This window comes from Hyperolius riggenbachi, chromosome 9, assembly GCF_040937935.1.
Source record: "Hyperolius riggenbachi isolate aHypRig1 chromosome 9, aHypRig1.pri, whole genome shotgun sequence".
Taxonomy (NCBI): domain Eukaryota; kingdom Metazoa; phylum Chordata; class Amphibia; order Anura; family Hyperoliidae; genus Hyperolius; species Hyperolius riggenbachi.
The window spans coordinates 164,235,104-164,261,150 of NC_090654.1; the positions used below are offsets into that span (position 1 = coordinate 164,235,104).

A 26,047-nucleotide genomic window follows, 5' to 3' on the forward strand; every position below is an offset into this window, starting at 1 on the left:
CCATTGCTTCCGTGCGTAGAATTACCCGTGACTCTCGTCGGGTCAATTCACGATCGCGGTTGCCGCCTCTCCTAGAGGCACTAACATGCAAAAGGCCTGCAAATTCAAGGCACTCGGCGTTGCCTTCATGTGCCTCCCTTATGTGTTCGATGAGTCGGGGGCAACCTTTGCCCGATCCTATGGATTTGAAATGTTCACCTACTCTTTCCTTTAGGGGCCTGGTAGTCTTGCCGACATAATAAAAATCGCAAGGACAAAACACCACATAAGATACAAACTCTGTTTGGCAGGTAATAAAAGCCCGTACCTCCCACTGTATTCCTCCCAAGCGGTAATTGGTGCCTTCTCGCATATATGGGCAATATTTGCATTTGCCACATTTGTGGTTACCCTTAGGGCGGTTGATACTCAACCAATTCGTGGCCGGGCATGAGCGGTACTCACTTCGAGTCAAAATGTCGCCCAAAGTGGGGGCCCTTCTGTACGCTATCCTGGGGGGATCTGGGAACACTTTCCGAAGTGTGGGGTCCCTTGCTACCAGTGACCAATTTTTCTTAACAACCTGTGTCAATTTCTTGGCCATGGGGGTGTAATCAAATGTCAAAGTGAATGGACCTTTTTCTTTGCTTTTAGGGGTTCTAGAGAGAAGGGAGGACCTATCCCTATCCCTGGCTCTGTCCCTGGCCTTCCCAAGAAGTTCCCTGTCGTATTTTCTTGCCTCCAATCGTGCAGTTAACTCTTGCGATTGTGCCTCAAATGTTTCTAAACTGGTATTATTTCGTCTTAGACGTAAATATTGGCCGTATGGCAGGGAGGTCTTGACATGTTCTGGATGGAAACTGTTTCTATGTAGCAGAGTTCACAGCTGTCGCCTTCCTGTATCCCTCACACACCAATCTATCTCCATCTGATCTAATCTTTAAATCTAGGAAGTTGATGGACTTATCCCCGATCTCCGAGGTAAATTTCATGTTTACTTGATTGTTGTTTAGGAAGCCCATAAATGCGTCAAATTCCTCTGTACCTCCCTGCCACACGACCAAAACGTCATCCACATACCTGGCCCAGATTTTAATGTTCTGCCTGAACAGATTCTTCGGGGTCATAACGTGATCCTCCTCCCAGGCTCCCAGGAACAAGCCCGCATAGGTACATGCCACAGAGGTCCCCATAGCAGTTCCAGAGACCTGATGGTACCACCTTCCATCGAACATGAATGCATTATGCATCAAGATGAATTTCATACACTCGCACAAGAAATCCTTGTACCCATCGTCTTTGTTGGTTCTATCGAGGAACCTGCGGACCGCCCTTAGCCCCTCCCCGTGGGGGATTCTACTGTAAAGGCTCTCTACGTCTATGGTGGCTAACCTGTAGCCTGGTTTCCAAACCGTGTTTTCCACGAGTTTGATCGTATCGAGCGTATCGGCCAAATAGGCCGGAACCCCCACGAGCAGGGGACGTAACAGATGGTCCAAAAAACGGGACAGACGTTCCGTGAGTGAACCACACCCCGAGACGATGGGTCTTCCCGGAGGGGTCTGTGCGGACTTGTGCAATTTGGGAAGGTGGTACCATACAGGGTACCTCGGGAACTGCGGGAGTAGGTCAAATGCCAGCCTCTGTGGGATGTACCCTCTCTCGACTCCCCGTCTTAACAAAGTGCGGAGTGTCGACTGATACTTGAATGTGGGGTTACTGTCCAGCCTAACATAATACTCAGTGTTGTTCAACTGTCTGTAGGCCTCTCTGGTATAGAATTCATTCGACATGATTACCACATTCCCCCCTTTGTCCGCCTGTTTCACCACCAGGTCGCGGCGCTGCTTCAGCCATCTTATGGCTGCCTTATCCCCTTTGCTCAAATTGCTTGGGGCCTGATCATAGCACAATGCCTTCATTTCTGCAGCGACCTGGTGGAGAAACTGGTCAATAGGTTGCCCGGCTTGTTTTGATGTACTTGTGGTAATTAAAAACAAATTAGGAAAAAAAAAAAAAAACTTAATGAAACACAGGTTTATTAGTGTATAAAGAAGTGTAAAAATAGCTTTATGCATGCTCAAAAGGCCAGGATTTTTTTTCTGGTTGCTTGAGACTACTTCTGGGTAACTGAATTCTGGATAACAGAGTTTACGGTATACAGCACCTTACGTCTTACAGCGAGCTCCATCAACAGAAAACAGAGAAACGGATTAGTTGCAAGAAATGAAACGGTTTCTATATTTAGAGACTGTACAGTAGAAAAGCTTGTTTCACACCATCTTGCCGTCAGCAGAGAGATGGACAGAGGCGCTGGTCCAGCTCTTCAGTTTGTATATCAACTGAAATTCAAATTGCTGGTCTCGCGGGCTTTCAGCTTTTCAGGTGTTTTAAAGAGGGGAAGTGAAAATAACGTAATGAAAAAAGTGCTTAATTTTTACAATTATTATTTATAAACTAGTGACCTAAGCCCGTTTGAAAACGGGCTCTAGGTCTCATCACCGCGCGCACACCCTCCTATCACGTGCGCGTGCCCGCTTTGCCGGCCAGCCTGCCCTGCGTCCTGTCCCAACGGCTGTCAGTGCTTGACATGCGCAGCAACGCAAAAGCACTGACACACGGACAGGACGGAGGGACACTTGAGGATTATTAGGTAGGATGATTTAGTCAGTGTTTCCCCTTTCTTTCCTCTACCTGATTTACATTACGATATTTATCACATGGTGAATTTTTTACTGCTGGCAGGTGATGGCTGTGGAAAGAGATGATGTATTTTTTGCAGTTGGAAACCTGTTATTTTCCGCAATGCAACAAGGTTCCCACAGTGTGATGTCAGTACCCTGGTGCTAACATCGCACTATGGGAGGGGTTTCATCACAATATCAGCCATACAGAGCTCCCAGATGATCCGTTTGAGAAAAGGAAAAGATTTCTCATGGGAAAGGGAGTATCAGCTACTGATTGGGATGAAGTTCAATCTTTGGTTATGGTTTCTCTTTAACCTCCATGGCAGTAAGAACAAGCCTGACTCATCCAGCTAAAAGATGCTGAGAGCGGCAAGAATGAGTCAGGCTAGTACATACCACGAGGGAGATTTTAAACTGCTCTGCCGGGTTTGCTTTTTTTTTATTTTTGCTTCCATGGGCTTTCCTAGGACTGTTGGATGCTTGTTAGCACACTGTGGGTAGCAATCTGTTCTACCCACCATGTGCCAACAAGCATCCAGCAGTCATAGGGATGCCCACATGGAGGCTGCGGAGCAGAGCAGTTTTGTACACAATTTCCCCTTTCTCCCTCCCTTCTTCCCATCCTCCCTGCCTGCAGATCCCCAGTGCTGTGTGAAGCATGAGCAAATATTACTCACCATGCCTCTCTCCAATGCTGATCACACCCACCTCCACTCTACTGTCCAGAGCATCAGAACGCAGCTTGATGACATCATCAAGCCACGCTATGGTGCTGTGGACAGCAGATTGGAGCTGTACACATCGGAAGTGGTGTGATCGGCGCTGGAGAGAGGCGCAGTGAGTAAGCACATGCTTCACACAGCGCCGAGGGATCTCTGCGGGGAAGGGGGGGGGGTGCAATTATACCGGGGACACCTATATAGCTGGCTAACCTATACTGGGGACACCTAAAGCCGGCTAACCTATACTGGGAACACCTATAGCTGGCTAGCATACTGGAGCACCTATACCTGGCTATCTGTACTTGTGACACTTATACCTGGCTAGCCTATATGGGGGCACCTATAGCTGGCTAACCTATACTGGGGTACCTATACCTGGCTACCTATACAGGGGTTGGGTTTACACCCTCACCCTGTGCCAATTTAGCTAAGAAACTGCCCTGATTGGAAACTTAGCATCCAAAGCGCACTCTGTATCACGTACATATGGGGGGTGGGGTAGGAGTTGGGTCTTATACTCTAGTTGACCTATACGGACCATTGGTGTGCTGATCCCTTGTCTTATACCTCTGATAGCTTCCCCATTGGCTTCTACTTCTATGTCGCTTGGCGGATTTGCTTCTCCCTCGGCGATGACACCAGTGTCACGCAGCGCCATCAGCATCTGGCGGCAAACTAATTTTTTGTTTGATTAAAATCAGTACAATTACCTGTATTGAATTAATTATTTAAAAAGTACAAAAAATGCTTGAAAATAATTTGAAATTTTTTGCAAAGATTTCCTGGGGAAATTAGCAGGGAGGGTTAAAGAGAAATCGTAACCAAGAATTGAACTTCATCCAAATCAGTAGCCGATACCCCCCTTTCCCATGAGAAATCTCTTCCTTTTCTCAAATGGATCATCAGGGGTCTCTGTATGGCTGATTTTGTGGTGAAACCCCTCCCACATGTGATTTCAGCACCGGACAGCTCTGAGGTCCTGACACCACACTGTGGCAGCCTCATTGCATTGTGGGAAATAACAGCTGTTTCCACCTGCCCCCCCCCCCCCCCCCCCAAAGAAAGCAGCATCTCCTTCCAGTGACATCACCTGCCAGCAGTTAAAATGTCTCTATGTGATAAATGTCTGAATGTAAATCAGGGAGAGGAAAGATTTTACAATGAGAAAACACTGACAAAATCATTTATACATAATTATTGCAAAAATTAAGCACTTTATTCCATGATTTTCACTGGAGTTCCTCTTTAAGTACTCTTGAACAGCTGACAAAAAAAATAAATTACTGAAGCCCGTGGTGGGCTTGATTAGCATTTTAGAAGAGTCCTGGCGCTGCTCATTGTCCTCAGAATCTCTCCGCACCTCCCGCTCGTTTTTATATTCGACTGAATCTTCCAGTCAGATAACAAAAAAAACGAAAAAAGAAAGCTACCCCTAGTGGTGGTGCATGACCGTGGAGAAAGGCACGGTTTGAAACGCACGTCTGCGCAGCTCAGAATAGCTCTGCATCAGTCTGAGGAACTCCCGGGAGCTATGAGGACCATGGATGGAAATGGGAGGGACCCTGAGGACAACGAGCAGTGCCAGGGCACTTCTAAACAGATAACCTATTCCACCACGGGCTTCATTTAATAGATATTCCCATAGTTCAAAGGTACTTTAAATGTAATTCCACTGAAATAACTTGATTACTTCAGGTGTGTGAAAAGAGGAAGAATACTTTCTATTCTGTGCAGCTAACTACTCAAGCAGGAAAATGTGAATTTGTGGGCATCATGTAAAAAGTGTAAGCATAAATAGTTGGAACAATGTGAAATCTGAACTATTACAGAAATTCATAACTGACTACAATTGGAACCATTTTAATAACATTAAATTACAAAATAAATTGTGAAGTACAACTGTGCAGTTTAGGTTCTGGCATGAAAATGCCAGATTTAAGATAGCAAACACTACACTTACAGCATCTACATACTTTCATCCATGTCTCAAATTCATGTCCCACTCTCACACAGACAGCAGTCAGTGAGCACTTGAAGGATTAATCTGTATCTATAAGTCTAGATTAAGTCAATCGGGCCCTTAATAAATCTCTCGGTGCCTTCGTGGACAAGCCAGGCTGACACCAGAGCCAGTCTTGCGTGGGCGGCTCATCAGGATTATTTTATGATCCATCTGGAACACAGCAGCTAAATAAGCAGCTCCCATAGCTGGCCTGTGCTTTAATTATTACAAGTAGATTGCTGCGTTTGTAATAAGAGCAAACTTAACGCCGAACAGGTATAAAGCTTGCTAAAAAGGTAAAATCAACGAGTCTCAACTGCCCCAATACAATGAATAGCAATGCACAAAAGAAACAAGGTCCTGTCAATTAGACTAGATCTTGAGTTTCAAATACAGCACTAATTTTCCTTTCTAAAGAATGAAAATAACACTGGTTATTAAAGGAGAACTGTAGTGAGAGGTATATGGAGGCTGCCATATTTATTTCCTTTTAAGCAATACCAGTTGCCTGGCTATTCAGCTAATCCTCTGCCTCTAATACTTTCAGCCATAGGCCCTGAACAAGCATGCAGCAGATCAGGTGTTTCTGACAAATTTAGACAGATATGACAAGATTAGCTGCATGCTGGTTTCTGGTGTGATTCAGACACTTCTTTAGGCAAATAGGCCATCAGGGCTGCCAGGCAACTGGTATTGCTTAAAAGGAACTAAATATGGCAGCCTCCATATCCCTCTCACTACAGTTCTCCTTTAAAGATCAAACCAAATAAAAGTGAACAGAGCTAGTCTGGAGTCCTGGTCTAAAGATAAACAAAATAAAAAAAGTTACTTGCTTCAGAGTGGGAAGCTTCTGGATTGTCCAAAGACTTCTTGGATCCTCCCACATGCCACCATCCCAACCAAAGGTCCCCTATAAAATTCTTCAACTAGCACCACTTGATTAAGTTTTTTTTCCAGGGATGCTCCTGCCATGGACAAACACATCCTGGCTGGGCATGCACACCCCAACTTAGGCCCGGTTCACATTAGCGTTCGCTGTCCGGATTCGCCTGATCGGATCCGGACCGTATACTGTACAAAAGGAACGGATGTTCCACATAGCAATGCAAAGTCTATGCGGCCGTTCACACGCGTCCGTTCCGTACGGAACGGAGCCGGATCGGATCCGGACACATGCTCTATTTTTGGGTCCAGATCATCCGGCCGACGCACCGGGACCGGAGCCTGACTGCACCATCCGTGCATATAAACCAATGGGAAAAGGAAAGCACAGAACACACTGGCTATAAACACCTGACGTTCTACCCCACTTCCTATGCGTTTTCTAGCGCCCATTTTGGATGGGGACACATGAGCCCAGCATTTCTGGAGTGGAGCAGCAGTGACTGTGCTGGAGTGGTTTGGCAGCATGTCGGACGTGGAGGTGAGGCCCTACACAGTGGAGGACCCGATTCTACATGTGCACCTTCTGCTGACCTCCCAGACCCCAACAATATTTATATAGTTTGTTATCTCTTTTACCAAACGGATTCGGATCGCAGCCGTATCAATACGTATGCAAACGGACCGGATCCGGATCTGAACCGTCATCCGGTCCGTTCTTTACAGAAACGCAAGTGTGAACGGGGCTTAACGCAACTTGAATAAGTTTAGAGGGACCCCTTGCTGGAAAGGGCTAAACGCTTTTGGATGATCCATAGACGTCCCTCTACCAAGGTAAGTAACTTTTTTTTATTTTTAATGCTTCAGATGTTCTTAAAATTGTAATTAAGAAATATAGTATACAAATATATGAATAAAATGTTCTATTTCCCACAAAATTACCATAATAAAGTAGTGCCCTGCTGTAAGAGTAAAGCCCAGTATGTAGTTTATTCACTAATGTGACGTCCAGCTGAGCCATTATGCAACCTGATATTTATACATCATTTTAATGTGCATTACAGTATATTTCAAAGTCTTTATTTTGTTTGAGCTGTAATATTTGAATGTGAGCCTAAACACATGTAACAACGGTCTTCAGGACTAATTTCACAAGTTTAAAACTTACTTGGTTCATTAAATAAATTGATGTGACATAGTATTACAGTTAAGACTGAAGATGGCCAGGTGCACGATACAATAAAATCAACCAATTTCAACCAATCATCCAATTTCAATAAAAATGATTGGTTGTACAGAATTTTTTTTCTATACAAGTTGATTGGGAGTGGCTGATTTTTCTAATCAGTTTTTATGAAAATCGAATGGTGTAGAAATGGATGCATCTTGATCACCCATGCAATTTTTCTAGAGTTTTCAATCTTTTTTTTGTTTTTTGTTTTTTTTTGTTTCATAATTGGGTAAAAATTGAAACAGATTTCATATTTTTCAAATGTTACCATCAATCAGATAAATTGGTTATAAATACGATGGAAAATAAATATAAATATTGTATGTTGTGTGGCTTCCTTAAAGAGAATCCGTACAAAAAAAAAAAAAAAATGCCCCTGGGGGATACTCACTAGATCCTATTGAGGCTCCGTCATCCTCCGTCCCATGGTGGTCTTGCAATGCCGCTCTGAACGGCAGCCATGTAAGTATTTAGCTTCCCGCCTCCAGCACAGCCGCAGTAGCGGCTCTCGGCTTGGAAATAGCTGATCCCCGTTGGGTCCGCTCTACTGCGCAGGCGAAAGTCTCCTGTGCCTGCGCAGTAAAGCAGACCCGACTGGAATCAGCTATTTCCGTCTATTTCTGAGCCGAAAGCCGCAACAGCGCCCCCGCTGGAGCCAGAAAAGGTAAATAGTGCACAGCCTGACAAATTGTCAGCTCTGCATTCAGAGGGAGAGAGCGAGACCACTGTGGGATGGAGGAAGCCTTATTAGGATCCAGAGGCTTCCCCCTCCTGAGGTGAGAACCCCCCAGGGGCATTTTTTTTGTAGAGTCTCTTTAAGTGTTTATATCATTTAGTCAGAATTATACAATACTACTATAAACTATGTAAAGAGAAGAAAAAAATCTTGCACCGCTCCAAGGTCCTTTATTCTATCAGTTCAATCTTCATACATATACATTCATGTCCATCTTGTAAATATAGAAATGTATTCAAACATACCCTGATGGAGTCCTGGCTGTGGGGCAATGTGGGGCGGCAGCGGCCTGCCTGACGACCGTTTCGCTCAACGAGCTTCCTCTTCGGCTCCGTGCGCGTTGGACATCCCATATTGGGGGACTTTTATATTACCCATCGGTAGTTCCGTGTTCCGGGCACGTGACGCCGCTACGCATCACTTCCTGTCCACGTCAGCCGCAGGCACGCGTGCTATATGACGCGTGTCATGCGCATCTCTGGACAGGAAGCAAAATGCGTTCCACGCTGGAACACGCAGTCCTCCGTCCGCATTGGCTGCGCGCACGCGTACCACGTGACGCATGCGAGCACACCCATAGACGGAAAGCCTATGTGCTCCATATTAGACGCCAGGACTCCAATTCTTTTAGAGTCCGAGCATCCTCCACTAGGTGGTGCCTAAATATACAGGAAAGGCTTCTTTCCATACAAGTTCCATTAGCAGCAGTGTTTTACCATAAAACTTACACATTTATTTCAATATTATTACAAAAATATATTATGCTAAAACTTATATAGTGAAAGCTATATCTAAACAATGCATATATAATCAACTATTCTAGTATTTATTCTATATTCCCTAATAGGGGGGGGGGGGGGGGGTTTCTGATACAAGCTAGTGGGAAAATTTTCGGTGCTAACTGATTCATTCTAAATATTATTTCTTGTCGAGTTATCCTTCTCTGGATATTTACGCACCATAAGTGGTTTTTCCACATTTCCCCACTTCTTTATGCATTGTTTTCCTATTAAAAACAACAATCAAGTTTCACTGGACAAATATCTACATACACTTTAACTTTTCCCATTTATGGATCCAAGAAGCATTGCATATCTAGATGGTCATTCAGACTTAGGGGTCCCATCGCATCACTATTTACTATCCATCTACTCTCCTTCCTCAACAACAACTGTTCCCGGTTGCCCCCTCTATTTGGAATCGGTACTACTTCCAAACCTGCAAAGGAAAGGCATGTTGCATCCCAATTATGTTCACTTCTACAGTGTTCAATTAATCTACTACAACCTTTTCCTGTTCTGACTGATTTAACATGCTCATGGATGCGTTCTCTCATTTCTCTCGTTGTCATGCCGATGTAAAATCTATGGCAGGGACACCAGATAATATAGACTACATATTTCGTTCTGCATGTTATGAAGTCCTTGACTTTATTCTCTACCGGTCCAACCTTCAGATATTTTCCAGGTTGCATCTGTGGACAAAGTGAGCATCGGCCACATCTGTAATTCCCCTTCTGTTGTAACTTTTCCAACCACATTGGTTCTCTGGGTTTTTTAAATTCAGTTGACGTTAATTTACTACCTAGGGTGGGTGCTCTCTTAAACGTCACTAAGGGAGGTTGTTTATATATCTCTCTTAGAACTGGGTCCCTCTGGACCACCTTCCAATTTTTTAGAATACTTTGTCTCACTTCCTTGTGCATTGGAGTGTAATCAAAAGAGAACGTCAATCGGTTCTCATTGTCTACCTTTTTATGTTTACCTATCTCTCTACTCTTTCTTATTATAAGATCTTTTCTATCCCTCCTTTTTGCTCTTTCTAAAGCCTCTCCCAACATCTCTGTTTCATAGCCTCTTTTTTCAAGGTTTCCCTTTCAGTTCATTGCTTGTTCCATGAAATCTTCTTCCTGAGTATTATTCCGCCTTAATCTTAAGAATTGTCCATACGGAAGAGATCTGAAGGTATGTTCCGGATGATAACTCTGTGCAGTAGAAGGTTGCCACCAATAGGTTTCCTATAACCCTTGGAAATAATCTTTCCGTCTTTTATAATCAACTCCAGATCCAGGTAAGTCACTTTTTCTGTGCTGTATTCATATGTGAATTGCATGTTATCTTTCCCATTGTTCAAGTATTGGAAAAATTCGTCCCATGTGGCACGGGTCCCGGACCAGTACACCAAGATATCATCCACGAATCTGGACCATCTCCTGAGACATTTACCATATGGGACACCGGCGGCATACACGTATTTCTCCTCCCACCAGGCCAAAAACAAATTGGCATACGTGCATGACACCGACGTCCCCATGGCTGTGCCCGACTGTTGCCAGTACCATTTTCCATCGAAAGTAAAAACATTGTGAGTAAGCACGAACATTAAGCATTCACAAAGGAATTCTATATAGTTTACGTCTTTGTTGGCCTGTAGGAGAATTTATTTGCCTCCACTCCAGCTACATGAGGAATTCGGTTGTATAAGCTGACAACATCAACTGTCACAATCGCATCGCCGTCGCTCCAAGGTTCCCCTTCTATGCTTCTCAGCACATCCAGGGTATCCTGTAGGTAGGATGGCACCAGTCGGAGCAACGGTCTCAGAAGATGGTCCAAATACCTCGATAGTCTCCGGTATAGGGTCTCTGACCGAGAGACTATCGGTCGTCCCGGTGGACTGGTCCGGGACTTGTGGATTTTAGGTAAATGATACCATATTGGGCGCTTAGGAAACTGTGGTATCAGATCATTTGCTAACTTTTCTGACAAGAAGCCTTTCTCTACCCCCTTTCTCAATAATGATCTTAAATTTCCCATAAACTTCATTGTGGGGTTCTCTTTCAGGGGTTTGTACGTTTCCTCATCCCGTAATTGCCTCATTGCTTCCTCATTATATTGTTGCGCTGTCATCACCACCAGAGCTCCTCCCTTATCTGCTTTTTTTAATATTAAATTTGGTCTATCTTTAAACCATTTTATTGCTTTCTCATCGCTTCTGCTTAAATTCGATTTCACTTCCTTATATTTTAATGCTTTTAGGTCATTCTCCACCTGGTTTTGGAAGAGGTCTATTGCTGATCCTGGCGTCACTGGAAATGGTCTTATCGACTTACAAGGCCGAAATTCCTCTCTTTCTTTTTCTTGGGTAATGTCCGATCCAACTTTATCCCGTTCATTACTCTCGGACCATAGTTCTTCCAAATCTTTCAGGGTTATGATGTCTTCCTCACTCCAATCTAGGTTGGGTATAAAACCTACAGGGCCTATTGCCTTCTCCTGTTCTCTTTCTAGCTGTTGATTCAAAATTTTTCTTTTTTCAAAATGGTTTCTAATACTCATTCTCCTCACCCCCTTATATAAATCTATTTTAAAATTGCAATAATCAAATTTTTGTGTGCAGGAGTAGTTTAAACCTTTCTTCAAGAGATCATAACATTCTGTGGGTAGAGGCTGATTGCTTATATTCACAATTTCTAAGGGTTGTTCCTTCTGTAAAATTTCCTCTTCTACAGGATACCCTGGATGTGCTGAGAAGCATAGAAGGGGAACCTTGGAGTGACGGCGATGCGATTGTGACAGTTGATGTTGTCAGCTTATACAACCGAATTCCTCATGTAGCTGGAGTGGAGGCAATTAAATTCTTTCTCCTACAGGCCAACAAAGACGTAAACTATATAGAATTCCTTTGTGAATGCTTAATGTTCGTGCTTACTCACAATGTTTTTACTTTCGATGGAAAATGGTACTGGCAACAGTCGGGCACAGCCATGGGGACGTCGGTGTCATGCACGTATGCCAATTTGTTTTTGGCCTGGTGGGAGGAGAAATACGTGTATGCCGCCGGTGTCCCATATGGTAAATGTCTCAGGAGATGGTCCAGATTCGTGGATGATATCTTGGTGTACTGGTCCGGGACCCGTGCCACATGGGACAAATTTTTCCAATACTTGAACAATGGGAAAGATAACATGCAATTCACATATGAATACAGCACAGAAAAAGTGACTTACCTGGATCTGGAGTGGATTATAAAAGACGGAAAGATTATTTCCAAGGGTTATAGGAAACCTATTGGTGGCAACCTTCTACTGCACAAAGAGAGTTATCATCCGGAACATACCTTCAGATCTCTTCCGTATGGACAATTCTTAAGATTAAGGCGGAATAATACTCAGGAAGAAGATTTCATGGAACAAGCAATGGACTGAAAGGGAAACCTTGAAAAAAGAGGCTATGAAACAGAGATGTTGGGAGAGGCTTTAGAAAGAGCAAAAAGGAGGGATAGGAAAGATCTTATAATAAGAAAGAGTAGAGAGATAGGTAAACATAAAAAGGTAGACAATGAGAACCGATTGACGTTCTCTTTTGATTACACTCCAATGCACAAGGAAGTGAGACAAAGTATTCTAAAAAATTGGAAGGTGGTCCAGAGGGACCCAGTTCTAAGAGAGATATATAAACAACCTCCCTTAGTGACGTTTAAGAGAGCACCCACCCTAGGTAGTAAATTAACGTCAACTGAATTTAAAAAACCCAGAGAACCAATGTGGTTGGAAAAGTTACAACAGAAGGGGAATTACAGATGTGGCCGATGCTCACTTTGTCCACAGATGCAACCTGGAAAATATCTGAAGGTTGGACCGGTAGAGAATAAAGTCAAGGACTTCATAACATGCAGAACGAAATATGTAGTCTATATTATCTGGTGTCCCTGCCATAGATTTTACATCGGCATGACAACGAGAGAAATGAGAGAACGCATCCATGAGCATGTTAAATCAGTCAGAACAGGAAAAGGTTGTAGTAGATTAATTGAACACTGTAGAAGTGAACATAATTGGGATGCACCATGCCTTTCCTTTGCAGGTTTGGAAGTAGTACCGATTCCAAATAGAGGGGGCAAACGGAAACAGTTGTTGTTGAGGAAGGAGAGTAGATGGATAGTAAATAGTGATGCGATGGGACCCCTAGGTCTGAATGACCATCTAGATATGCAATGCTTCTTGGATCCATAAATGGGAAAAGTTAAAGTGTATGTAGATATTTGTCCAGTGAAACTTGATTGTTGTTTTTAATAGGAAAACAATGCATAAAGAAGTGGGGAAATGTGGAAAAACCACTTATGGTGCGTAAATATCCAGAGAAGGATAACTCAACAAGAAATAATATTTAGAATGAATCAGTTAGCACCAAAAATTTTCCCACTAGCTTGTATCAGAACCCCCCCCCCCCCCCCCTATTAGGGAATATGGAATAAATACTAGAATAGTTGATTATATATGCATTGTTTAGATATAGCTTTCACTATATAAGTTTTAGCATAATATATTTTTTTAATAATATTGAAATAAATGTGTAAGTTTTATGGTAAAACACTGCTGCTAATGGAACTTGTATGGAAAGAAGCCTTTCCTGTATATTTAGGCACCACCTAGTGGAGGATGCTCGGACTCTAAAAGAATTGGAGTCCTGGCGTCTAATATGGAGCACATAGGCTTTCCGTCTATGGGTGTACTCGCATGCGTCATGTGGTACGCGTGCGCGCAGCCAATGCGGACATAGGACTGTGTGTTCCAGCGTGGAACGCATTTTGCTTCCTGTCCAGAGATGCGCATGACACGCGTCATATAGCACGCGTGCCTGCGGCTGACGTGGACAGGAAGTGATGCGTAGCGGCGTCACGTGCCCGGAACACGGAACTACCGATGGGTAATATAAAAGTCCCCCAATATGGGATGTCCAACGCACACGGAGCCTCAGAGGAAGCTCGTTGAGCGAAACGGTCGTCAGGCAGGCCGCTGCCGCCCCACATTGCCCCACAGCCAGGACTCCATCAGGGTATGTTTGAATACATTTCTATATTTACAAGATGGACATGAATGTATATGTATGAAGATTGAACTGATAGAATAAAGGACCTTGGAGCGGTGCAAGATTTTTTTCTTCTCTTTACATGATATATACTGCATCTATTATTTCAATCTGAGCACGCTAAAGGTGGTACCCTATACTCCAATACCAGTGAGTGAAACCCTCCCTGATGCAGACATCCACTGTGCCTACCACTCATATTCTATTTACACACACTACTATAAACTATTTGCCCCCTTCCTGATTTCTTATTCTTTTCCATGTTTGTCGCACTTAAATGTTTCTGCTCATCAAAAACCGTTAACTATTAGTCAAAGATAACATAATTGAACACACAATGCAGTTTTAAATGACGGTTTTTATTATTTAGTGAGGAAAAAAAACTCCAAATCTACATGGCCCTTTGTGAAAAAGTGATTGCCCCCCCTTGTTAAAAAAATAACTGGTTTATCACACCTGAATTCAATTTCTGTAGTCACCCCCAGGCCTGATTACTGACGCACCTGTTTTATTCAATAAATCACTTAAATAGGAGCTATCTGACACAGAGAAGTAGACCAAAAGCACCTCAAAAGCTAGACATCATGCCAAGATCCAAAGAAATTCAGGAACAAATGAGAACAAAAGTAATTGAGATCTATCAGTCTAGTAAAGGTTATAAAGCCATTTCTAAAGCTTTGGGACTCCAGCGAACCACAGTGAGAGCCATTATCCACAAATGGCAAAAACATGGAACAGTGATGAACCTTCCCAGGAGTGGCCGGCCGACCAAAATTACGCCAAGAGCGCAGAGAAAACTCATCCGAGAGGCCACAAAAGACCCCAGGACAACATCTAAAGAACTGCAGGCCTCACTTGCCTCAATTAAGGTCAATTAAGGTCACAACTCCACCATAAGAGAGAGACTGGGCAAAAAGGGCCTGCATGGCAGATATCCAAGGCGCAAACCACTTTTAAGCAAAAAGAACATTAAGGCTCGTCTCAATTTTGCTAAAAAACATCTCAATGATTGCCAAGACTTTTGGGAAAATACATTGTGGACCGACGAGACAAAAGTTGAACTTTTTGGAAGGTGCGTGTCCCGTTACATCTGGCGTAGAAGTAACATAGCATTTCAGCAAGAACATCATACCAACAGTAAAATATGGTGGTGGTTGTGTGATGGTCTGGGGTGGTTTTACTGCTTCAGGACCTGGAAGGCTTGCTGTGATGGATGGAACCATGAATTCTACTGTCTACCAAAAAATCCTGAAGGAGAATGTCCGGCCATCTGTTCGTCAACTCAAGCTGAAGCGATCTTGGGTGCTGCAGCAGGACAATGACCCAAAACACACCAGCAAATCCACCTCTGAATGGCTGAAGAAAAACAAAATGAAGACTTTGGAGTGGCCTAGTCAAAGTCCTGACCTGAAACCTATTGAGATGTTGTGGCATGACCTTAAAAAGGCGGTTCATGATAGAAAACCCTCAAATAAAGCTGAATTACAACAATTATGCAAAGATGAGTGGGCCAAAATTCCTCCAGAGCCCTGTAAAAGACTCGTTGCAAGTTATCGCAAACGCTTGATTGCAGTTATTGCTGCTAAGGGTGGCCCAACCAGTTATTAGGTTCAGGGGGCAATTTCTTTTTCACACAGGGCCATGTAGGTTTTGAGTTTTTTTTCTCACTAAATAATAAAAACCATCATTAAAAACTGCATTTTGTGTTCAATTATGTTATCTTTGACTAATAGTTAACGTTTTTTGATGAGCAGAAACATTTAAGTGCGACAAACATGCAAAAGGATAAGAAATCAGGAAGGGGGCAAATAGTTTTTCACACCACTGTATATTCCCTGAACATCTGTAATGAATCCAATGAGAAAGTTGTGTGCATAGAATACCAGGGCAGTGGAGTCGGCGCAATTTTGGGTACTTGAAGTCTGTAGAATACAGAGCTATTGTCTATTGCCCCCAAACCTGATTCAGAACATAAAGAATAAACAGTTTTCCTGCAGATTAAACGCATATCAATCTCAGATGTACAAAGAACAGCTTAGCCCGAGGCAACATATGCCATCTCCAAGTAATGTTAATCAAATTTGCCTCAGTTCTGTTCATATGACTTGGTCCCAATGATCAGGTTGGTTCAGGAGTTTGAGTTCCAGAGGATTTCGGTTTGTGTTCGTTTCCCAGTTTGACCCAGTTTGAACACTAAAGGTGGCCACACATCTAGCGATTTTGCGGGCGATTGACCATTCGATTCTATAATCATCATCGAATCGGATGAACATCTGTGCCTCCTCAAGAATGCTGGATCGTCTTTTTTTTTGGGGGGGGGGGGGGGGTGAACAGCTAAAATTGGTCAAATGTGTCGATTGGACATGCTGGGAAATCTCAGGCTGACGTGGTCGATCGGGTGCGTGGCAGTACCCACATGCATCAATGCAAATGATGAAACCCTTGGTCACTGTTCCTCCCAAATGTTATATGTACCCCTCGATGCCTGTGCATTAAAATACTTTACCCGTTACGCCGTCCATTACTGTTTCCGCTGTTTCCACTGTAATTTCACATTTGGGTCCCAATTGATTACTGGCATTGAGCCGTCACATGTACTGTAACGCCAGCAGCCATTTGGGTTGCTAATACAGATGTAGAGCAGGCAGCGTGACAGGTAAAGTATCTTCATGAAAGGCACTGAGGGGCTCATAGAACATTTGAGGGGATGCGGCTAGGGGTGGCATCACAGGGCCAATTCCCTAGAGATGCTGAAATCGACCAAGAATCGGCCTGTGGTACATGGGCAGTCACAGATCTTTATCTGATCAGATTTGATCAGAGAGAGATCTGTCTCTTGGTCAAATCTGCTGATACATCACTAGATGGGCACTGTAACACTACTAACTACGCCCTGGAGGGTGTTCATGAAGCATGTCTGCACTCTCCACATCTGCTTTTACCTAGAGCTACTGGAGTACTAGTATATTCTATAACTCTTGCGTGCAGAAAAAAATCCATTTATTATTACACGAGTTAAGACAAACTCTGACCAACCGATCACTACCGATCATTTCAGGGCCACCAGGGGTCCCCTTTGTCAGGGCACATGACAGAAGACAATCCTGCGCATGCCCAGAATTCTATCTAGCTTTGCTCCCACGCAATGCGTAGTTGACTTACCTAACTTGCTGATGTCTTGCTACATTTTGCTAGCAACAAAGGGAAGCAATACATTTAGGAGCTTATAAGCTCTTACTGGTCTGTAAGTTAGAGGAAGAGGCAGAGTATAGTGAGAAAGGAGAAGGACTCTAATCATTGAAGACCCAACAGGAAATAAAGTGAAGTATTACCGGCAATTGCCACTTGCACCTAAAATATACTTATAATAAGAAGGCTACGGTTACCATGTTGGACTTTACATAATAAAAATAATTTACTCTAGATTTTTTACTTAAATATGTGAAAAATTGCAGTCACATTTATTTTAGTAAATTTTTTAAAATATTATGCATTAAGTAACACTGTACTGTCATGCTGTACAAAATGTTAAAATGTAATTGTAATGTTAGCAAGACTGAGTAGGAAAAACCCTTTAACAGAAAGAGATTTGTTCCTAATTACAGGTATGTTCTAGAAAGCAACCAAAACAAAAGACAGCATCCCTGCTTTCTTCAGGGTCATACATAATTGATTGGGAAACAGTTTGGTGGAGGAGATGGGGGTAATAGCGCACCCGCTATTTTTCTATTATATGTCATTGATAACTGATTAATTTGCTTGCTATAAGGAAAAAGAACACACACATATATAAGACCTATAGACAGATTAGCTAATAATTGCACGCATGAGATATGCACACAAATATTTGAATTAGAAATCGTAAATGTTATATAACAATTAGATTTTAATGAGTGAATTCTAATGTAAAATGCATAGCTTCTGTAGATCTGGGAAATAAGCTAGAGAGGACCTCTGATGGTTGAGAAAGACCATTCATTGATAGAGATATAACATGTCATGATAGTGACCTGTCCTCCGACCATCATATAATGATGTTCTGTTCAAACTTTTTGAATAATTAGCTAAGAACAACATGGTGGCTGGTATTGTTAAGGCCAATTAAAGTTATTAAATAATTCCAAGACATATCAACGTCACCCCAAGTATCCCCTGATGGTGATGAGATGTACGTAAACTGTACTCCAGGTGACACGATAGATAGTTGGTTGAAGTAGGTAGAAGATTCCCCTAGAAGTCGTTTTACTAGGATTTAAAATATAAAAATTGGGCATCCAGTCATAGAACAATAAAAGCACAAAAAAATCTACTGAGAGAGAAACCAGCTGAAGCTCATCAGAGAAGCTACCTTCGCACACTTTGATTCTATTTGAGAGAGAGAGAGGGGGTAATATGCTATATTTATCTGGTGGCAATTATTCATTTTCAGCATTTCAGGTTTTTATAGAGATTTTTTGAGCATTTAGGGTTTGGCTAAGATATAGTCATTAGATCCTTTCTATAATCATCTGTATTATATAAGCTCCATTATTAACCTTCTTGGCGGTATGGACAGGCTCAGCTCGTCCATGACCGCCGCTGTGCACCGCTCCGGCCCTACTGGGCCAATTTGCAAATGTTTTTTTAAAAACACGCAGCTAGCACTCTGCTAGCTGCATGTTGTACGCGCTCGTCGCTACCCGCCGCATAACAGCCCCCCCCCCCCAAGACCCTGTGCGCAGCCTGGCCAATCAGTGCCAGGCAGCGCTAAGGGGTGGATCGGGACTCCCTGTGACGTCACGACATCAATGCGATCATCGCCATGGCGACGGGGAAGCCCTAAAGGAAATCCCGTTCAGAACGGGATTTCTGGATCGCCGGCGGCGATCAGAGGGGTGGGAGGGATGCTGCAGGGAGGGGGGAATCATGTAGCTAGCGCTAGGCTAGCTACATGATTTTAAAAAAAAATGTAAATACTGCTGCGCAGCCACCCTGGCGATCTTAATAGAACGCCAGGGTGGTTAAGCATGGGAGACAAGAACCAGCAACGCTTATCAAGATATACTATTTACTAGCATTTTTATTCAAGAGGTCACCTTGAATTCATATATAGCTATTATCACCAATTAAGAGGATTTTAACCGCTTTTGGACAACACTAGTTGAAATCTATGCCCTGTTTGGGAGCGACTATCCCTGCCAGGGCATAGATTTCAGTCACTGCCACGCGCTCTTGCCGCTACCACCGTTCACGGCGTTCTCCTCGACACTGCACCAACTCACCCTGGCGTCGGTATAACGGCAGAGCTCTGTGAGCCGGTCAGGAGCCGATTTCATTGGCTCCTGACCCCATGATCACTTTGAGAGAATCTCATTGGCTCACATTGATCACAGGGTCAGGCTCACAGAGCTCTGCCTTCATATCAATGGCATAGGGAGTGGGCTGGGGCAATGGGTGACTGGCAACAGCGGCAATTCTGTGCCGCGTGATGTTGGCAAGCCTCAGGTTTTAGTACCAGCGGTCTCTGGTCCCTGAGAAGCCAGAGACAGCTGGTACTGAAGTGGTTAATATTCTACAATGCATAGCTGTCAGTATTATTGGAATCCACTGGAGAGAATTGTTGTGTTTAATTGTACCTAATAGAAGGAAGAGAGACTAGCTAGCTAACCTGCTAAATGTACATCTCTGAACTTTGAAAACTGTTTGGAACTGTTGAAAAGATTTGAGTGACACTTTGTATTTGTATATATCCTGCTGTATTATAACGCAAAACACAGAGTGCTCTGATTCATTTCAAGGAATGCCGTCAATCCATAACCACTGTTATAGAGCGTTTCAACCCCACTATGCCCAATTTATGATAGCAACGCTTTAAAGGCTGGACCCTTTACTGAGTTAGCGATTATGGAAAAGGCGAGAATCACCTAGGTTTTTGAAAGGAGAACGAGGTGGCCATGTGTTATACTAGAAAGCACAGCCACTGCATTAGTGTTTTCTATTTAACCTATTTTGGTTCCTGGACGTAGTTTCTACGTCCAGGAACCATGCGCGCTACCGCGGCCGATCGCGCGCGTGCACGCGCACTCCCGGCCGCGGATTCGGTAGCCAGGGAATCAATGTATCGGGCTATGGTGCCCGAACATTGATTCCTCTCCCCCACTGAAAAAGCGATAGCTTCTCTCGGAAGCTGCGCCTTTTCTGGCCGTTCCCTTCCCGATGCGTCACTGTAAGCGTATGTTACGCTTAAGAGTGACGTCATGTAAACAAACTCATGGCCGCCATATTGTGGCCAAAAAGTAATACTACACCTGTAAAAAAAAAATTAAAATTAACACACATTTACATTATAAATCTATTGTTTACCTCCCACCCTCCCAAAACTACCCAAATAAAATGTTTACTATAAAAAAAACAAAAAAAAACATTACAATAAAAAAAAAAAAAACGTAAATATTTACCTAAGGGTCTAAACTTTTTAAATATCAATGTAAAGATGAAATATTTCTATTTTTTTTTTATTTTAAACTTGTAAATAGTGATAGATGCAAAACGGAAAAAATGCACCTTTATTTCCAAATAAAATATTGTCGCCATACATTGTGATAGGGACATAATTTTAACGGTGTAATAACCGGGACATATGGGCAAATACAATATGTGAGTTTTAATTATGGAGGCATGTATTATTTTAAAACTATAATGGCTGAAAACTGAGAAATAATGAATTTTTTCCGTTTTTTCTTTTTCTTCCTGTTAAAATGCATTTACAGTAAAGTGGCTCTTAGCAAAATGTACCCCCCAAAGAAAGCCTAATTGGTGGCAGAAAAAACAAGATATAGATCAGTGCATTGTGATAAGTAGTGACAAAGTTATAGGCTAATGAATGGGAGGTGAACATTTCTCACGTGAAAATGACGGAACCTGAATGGGTTAATTTTTATTCTAGGCGGTCAGTAACAATTTATCATGTAAAGGCATTGTCCAGTATCTTATACTGTTTCCACTAAGGTGGAGAATGATTGTATTACTGAAAAGAACAGAGACACACCCACCTTTTCATATTCATTCTTAGCCTTGCTCAGCATCTGTAAGATGTCTATAGCCTGGGCTTTACAGCCATTTAATGGACTTCGATTTTTTACCCTTTCTGTTTCATGTTGTACCACCCTGCAAATATGAAAGCAAAGATCATGGTTAAACGGTTTTGTTAAAAAATAAAAAAATTAACACAACAGGCTGGGACAGCAAATGTATATTAAATTCAAATGGTTTGTACAATCTCAAGGGAAATTGTGAAAAGCTAGAACCACTGAACTTCACAAATAATTTATTGGGTTTAATATGTGTGTGGCACAATAAAACAACTTAAGAATATTAAATACTGAATATATACTAAAAATAATCATGAAATATTGGGCAGACATGAAATGACTATTGCAGTCATTTCAAGTCACTTCGATGAGCACAGACTGGGTTGAAAATGGGGCTAACGCAGCCCCTTCTCAACTTTTACTGCCCTGTCAAGTAGTGCAAGTAAAAAACATGTGCAAGCACCTATTGACACTTGCTTTTTATCTACTATACAAATTTATAACATGGTTATCGATTTTTAGGTTTCTAGGTTTGGCAATAAACATATAGCAAGCAAAAGATCGCAAAATTACCAAGTTATTGTTGTCATGTTTATAACAATAACATTTCTATAGCGCTTTTATTTTATTTCTGCAAATGCCAAACTGAACAGGTGGGTTTTCAGTCTGGATTTACACATGTCCTAAGATGGAGCTGTCCTGATGTGCTAAGGTAAGGCGTTCCATAATGACAGAAAGCTCTAGCAACAAAAGTTTCCAGATGGACTGAGTATAAAAGAAAAGTGCATTTTGCAAATGACATGTAACACGCATAGGGCTAATGCTTTCCAAGCTGAATATTGCAATTTGCTTTTGAGGAAAGTAGATCAAAAACTTTAGAGGACCGGACTTCCATTCTCAAGCTCTCCTATTTAAACAGCTCATTTCAAAAACCTTCAGGTCTTATTAGACCTCCATCTTGCATCACAAAATGCCACGCCCAAATAATTATTCAGGGAAATGATAAACCCCCTACAAATAATAGATTAAAGGTAATGGGAACCTGGAAAAAAAATCAAATGGATACTTACCTAAGGAGAGGGAAGGCTCTGGGTCCCATAGAGCCTTACCGCTCCTCTCCCAGTTGCCTTGTTGCAGAGCTGGCTCCCCCAGTTGAATTCCCCACCAGAGGAGACTTTGGAAGTCTTCGAGAGCCGAGTGCTCCTGAAGACAGGTGGCTTTGTACTGCGCATGCTTGAGCGTGCAAGAGAGCGTGCTTGAGCAGGCGCAGTACGGAGATGCCCGTCTACGGGGCACTCGGGCTCCTGAAGTGGTGAGTGTTCCGGGACCATCCCGCACTTTCCTCTAGGTATCGCATGGTGGTTTGGGCGACCCGTTCAGCGAGAGAGTCCGGGGCCCCCAGCTGTCGTGTGAACCAGTGTTTGTGTGTTCTAGCATCTTGTAAGCATACAGGATTTGAGTCTGATGAAGACGGAACAGACGAAGGCTTAACCTTTTTTAAGTTAGCCAATTCTTGCTTTAAAGAGAACCCGAGGTGGGTTTGAAGAATATTATCTGCATACAGCGGCTGGATCTGCCTATACAGCCCATCCTCTGTTACTATCCCAAACCCCCCTAAAGCCCCCCTGCACTCTGCAATCCCTCATAAATCACAGCCATGCTGCCTGACAAACAGCTTGTCAGAGCTGGCTGTGTTTATCTCTATAGTGTCAGTCTGCTGCTCTCCCCACCTCCTGCAGAACTCCAGTCCCTGCCTGCATCCCTTCCCTCCCTGCTGATTGGAGGGAAGGGACGGGGGCAGGGACCGGAGCTATGCAGGAGGCGGGGGAGCAGCTGAGACTGACACTACAGATGTAAATAAAGCCTCACAGCACGGCTGTGATTTATGAGGGATTGCAGAGTGCAGGGGGACCTTGGTGGGGTTTGGGATAGCAACAGAGGCTGGGCTGTATAGGCAGATCCAGCCTCTGTATGCAGATAACATTCTTTAAACACACCTCGGGTTCTCTTTAAAGGACAACTGTAACAAGAGGGCTGAGGAGGCCGCCATATTTATTTCCTTATAAACAATACGAGTTGCCTGGCTATCCTGCTGATCTTCTGCCTCTAATATTTATAGCCATAGACCCTCAACAAGCAGGCAGCATATCAGGTAATTCTGAAAGAATTGTCAGATCTGACCACATTAGCTGCATAATGGTTTCTGGTGTGATTCAGACAATACTGCAGCCAAATAGACCAGCAGGGCTGCCAAATAACGGTTATTGTTTAAAAAGAAATAAATATGGCAGCCTCCATATCCCTTTTGTTAGTTATCCTTTAACCTATTTATAATAAGGCTTCAGAAAGTGTTCATTGTAGTACTGGGGAAATGAGAGATGAGCAAAAATAATTTGCCCAGAATACAAATCTGTGTTCAACAGGAAAAAGTCTCGAGCGAACAGTCAACTAACCTGCACTTGTGTAAATGTGTCAGTGACCATTTAGTTAATTGACAGTTTGCAGCTTTTAATTGCCTGATCATTTTTATTTTCTACAGAGCAGAACTTTGCACTTTTTGTCAAAACTTTTGATTAAATATAGTGATAAGCTTTAAGGATAAGGCTTGTTTAAGCTACCCAGAGTTCAGGCATGTGCAGGGAGCGGTTTGGAGTTTGGCTTTTGTAGCATGATGAATAAAAAGTCAATTGTGTACACAAAAGTCCCTCTAGTAGAGGGGGCAGCTGGAAGTTCATATCATCTGCTAGGCTTCATCTCTGGATCTCACAAACAGCAACCACATGTAAAAGAGAATTATAGAGTGTGCAGAGATGGGCTGAGGAGGAAGTAATCTTCAAGTTATCTTACTATTAAACTCCACCTAAATGTGCACCCAAAACTATCCTGAACTGACCCCTCTAACTGATGTTCTACTTTACCAGCTAAACCCTTTCAGACTGCAATGTAACCACGACAATGCACTGAAATACTCATATCCATATCCTTCCTGTAATCCTCTTTAATAAAAACCTTATTAATCAACTAAACAAGCTTTGCATGTACACAGGGGCAGCTGAGCTGGTCTGTCATGTCTGAAATCGTGTACAGTAGAGCTGACGGCAACGCCATGGGACGCCATCCAAACAATTCTCAAATGTGTCATTCATTCAAGTCAACATTTCTGCAGGTCCTAAATTCGCTCACCAAGGTTGCAAATTTTTCTTAGCATGGAAACTCGGGCGTTGTGTTAAATGTGGTGACAGGAACACCGGAAGAAGCACATTTCTTCAGTAAAATCTCAGATATTTTCCAAGCATTAAATGTTATATAATATCTATTTTGCCTGAAAAAGTTTTGGAAATGAGCATATTTATAACCTACAGCAAAACATAAAATTCAACATATTGACATTTGCCTCCCTCTAACAGCATCTACAGAAAATCACAACAGGAAATTCATATCCAGACACCTCTCTCCAAATGCACACATTCACCCTCTGTTTTCACAACTAAATATGTTTGAGATGTACAGCAGAACAAGCTGGTACATTATAGGACTGGGTTCATCTTAAAGTTCTGAAGTCAACTGTCTGGTTATAATACTACCTGCAAACCTGTCTTAATAGTTTCTGTAGTTTACCCAATCAGGACTCGACCCGCTGGTTTCCAAAGTCAACTTGAATTCCAGGCATGCCCCCCTCCTACCACATCATACACTGTGTGTTGGGTCTGAAACGGCAGCCGAGTCTGAAATTATATTCCTATGTAACTTAACCACTTAAAGAGACACTGAAGCGAAAAAAAAATATGATATAGTGAATTGGTTGTGTACTATGAATAATTACTAGAAAATTAGTAGCAAAGAAAATATTCTCATACTTTTATTTTCAGGTATATAGTGTTTTTTCTAACATTGCATCATTCTATAATCTGTGCAGATTACACAACACTCAGCATTCAAAATGAGTCTTTCAGAGCAGTCTGTGAAGTAATGACCTCTCCTCTAGCAGAGGAAAAGTAAATAGTAGAGGAACAGTTGAGTCAGATAACAGCCCTCTCCACCACTAACTTAGTCGGAGAGCTTAATGGCTTGTTTGCATAGAGATAACAACTGGAGTTTCTCAACTCTTCCTGTACTGGAAACAATTACACTGATGTATCTGATCTTAATGTTTTATTTCTTAGCTGTGCTACACATACAAATCATATCATCTTTTTTTCGCTTCAGTGTCTCTAAGCCCACAGGGTTGAAATTTTTTTGCATCTGAGCAACTTTCACCTCCCATTCATTTGCCAGACCCTTAGGTAACTAACTATGCATTTTGTTTTTTTTTTATTATTATTGTAATTTTTTTTTTATTATTAAAAATTGTATGTGGGTAATTTTTGGTGTGGGAGGTAAACAGTTATTTTGAATGTAAAAAAGTGTATAGGTCTATTGTGAAATGTATGTGGGTGTAGTTTTACTATTTAGCCACAAGATGGCCACAGTCAAATAGTCCTGGGAGCGATCGAGCTCGCGCACAGGAAGAAGAAAGAAGACTCTGAACTTTTTGGCACGCAGAAAAGCTGCAGCGTCTGGAGAGACGCTGTCGGCTTTTCTCTGGGGGGATGCGATCGGTGAAAGGGATCTATAATCCCTTTCACTGTGCGCTGGGCTAACGGCAGGTAGGGGGGAGCGCGTGCAACCCGCGGGAGTGCGCGCAGCCTAACTGGACAAGAAATCTCGTCCAGTTAGGCTTAAGTGGTTAAGGACCTATTAACGGTACAATTTTCTCATCAGATGTGTTCTTTCGCCGCAATTTGAACAATCATAACTAATCGGAAGGCAATTATTGATTGTTCTGTTTAACGGAACAATAAAAGAAGGTTTTACATTCCAATTCGATC

At 42.6% G+C, this 26,047-nt stretch overlaps 1 protein-coding gene across 3 annotated transcripts in view; it reads right to left on the bottom strand.

Annotated features, from left to right (window-relative positions):
* The window catches only part of DCP1A (decapping mRNA 1A), a 168,230-nt gene that overhangs the window by 49,274 nt on the left and 92,909 nt on the right, over positions 1-26,047 (bottom strand). For all 3 annotated transcript variants that reach the window (XR_011023994.1, XM_068253648.1, XM_068253649.1), the window contains one exon: positions 21,141-21,255. Coding sequence is in view for 2 of the 3 variants with exons in the window: in XM_068253648.1 (XP_068109749.1) it covers positions 21,141-21,255 (115 nt within the window). In the remaining variant the exon portion in view is untranslated. The remainder of the gene's footprint in view (positions 1-21,140; positions 21,256-26,047) is intronic.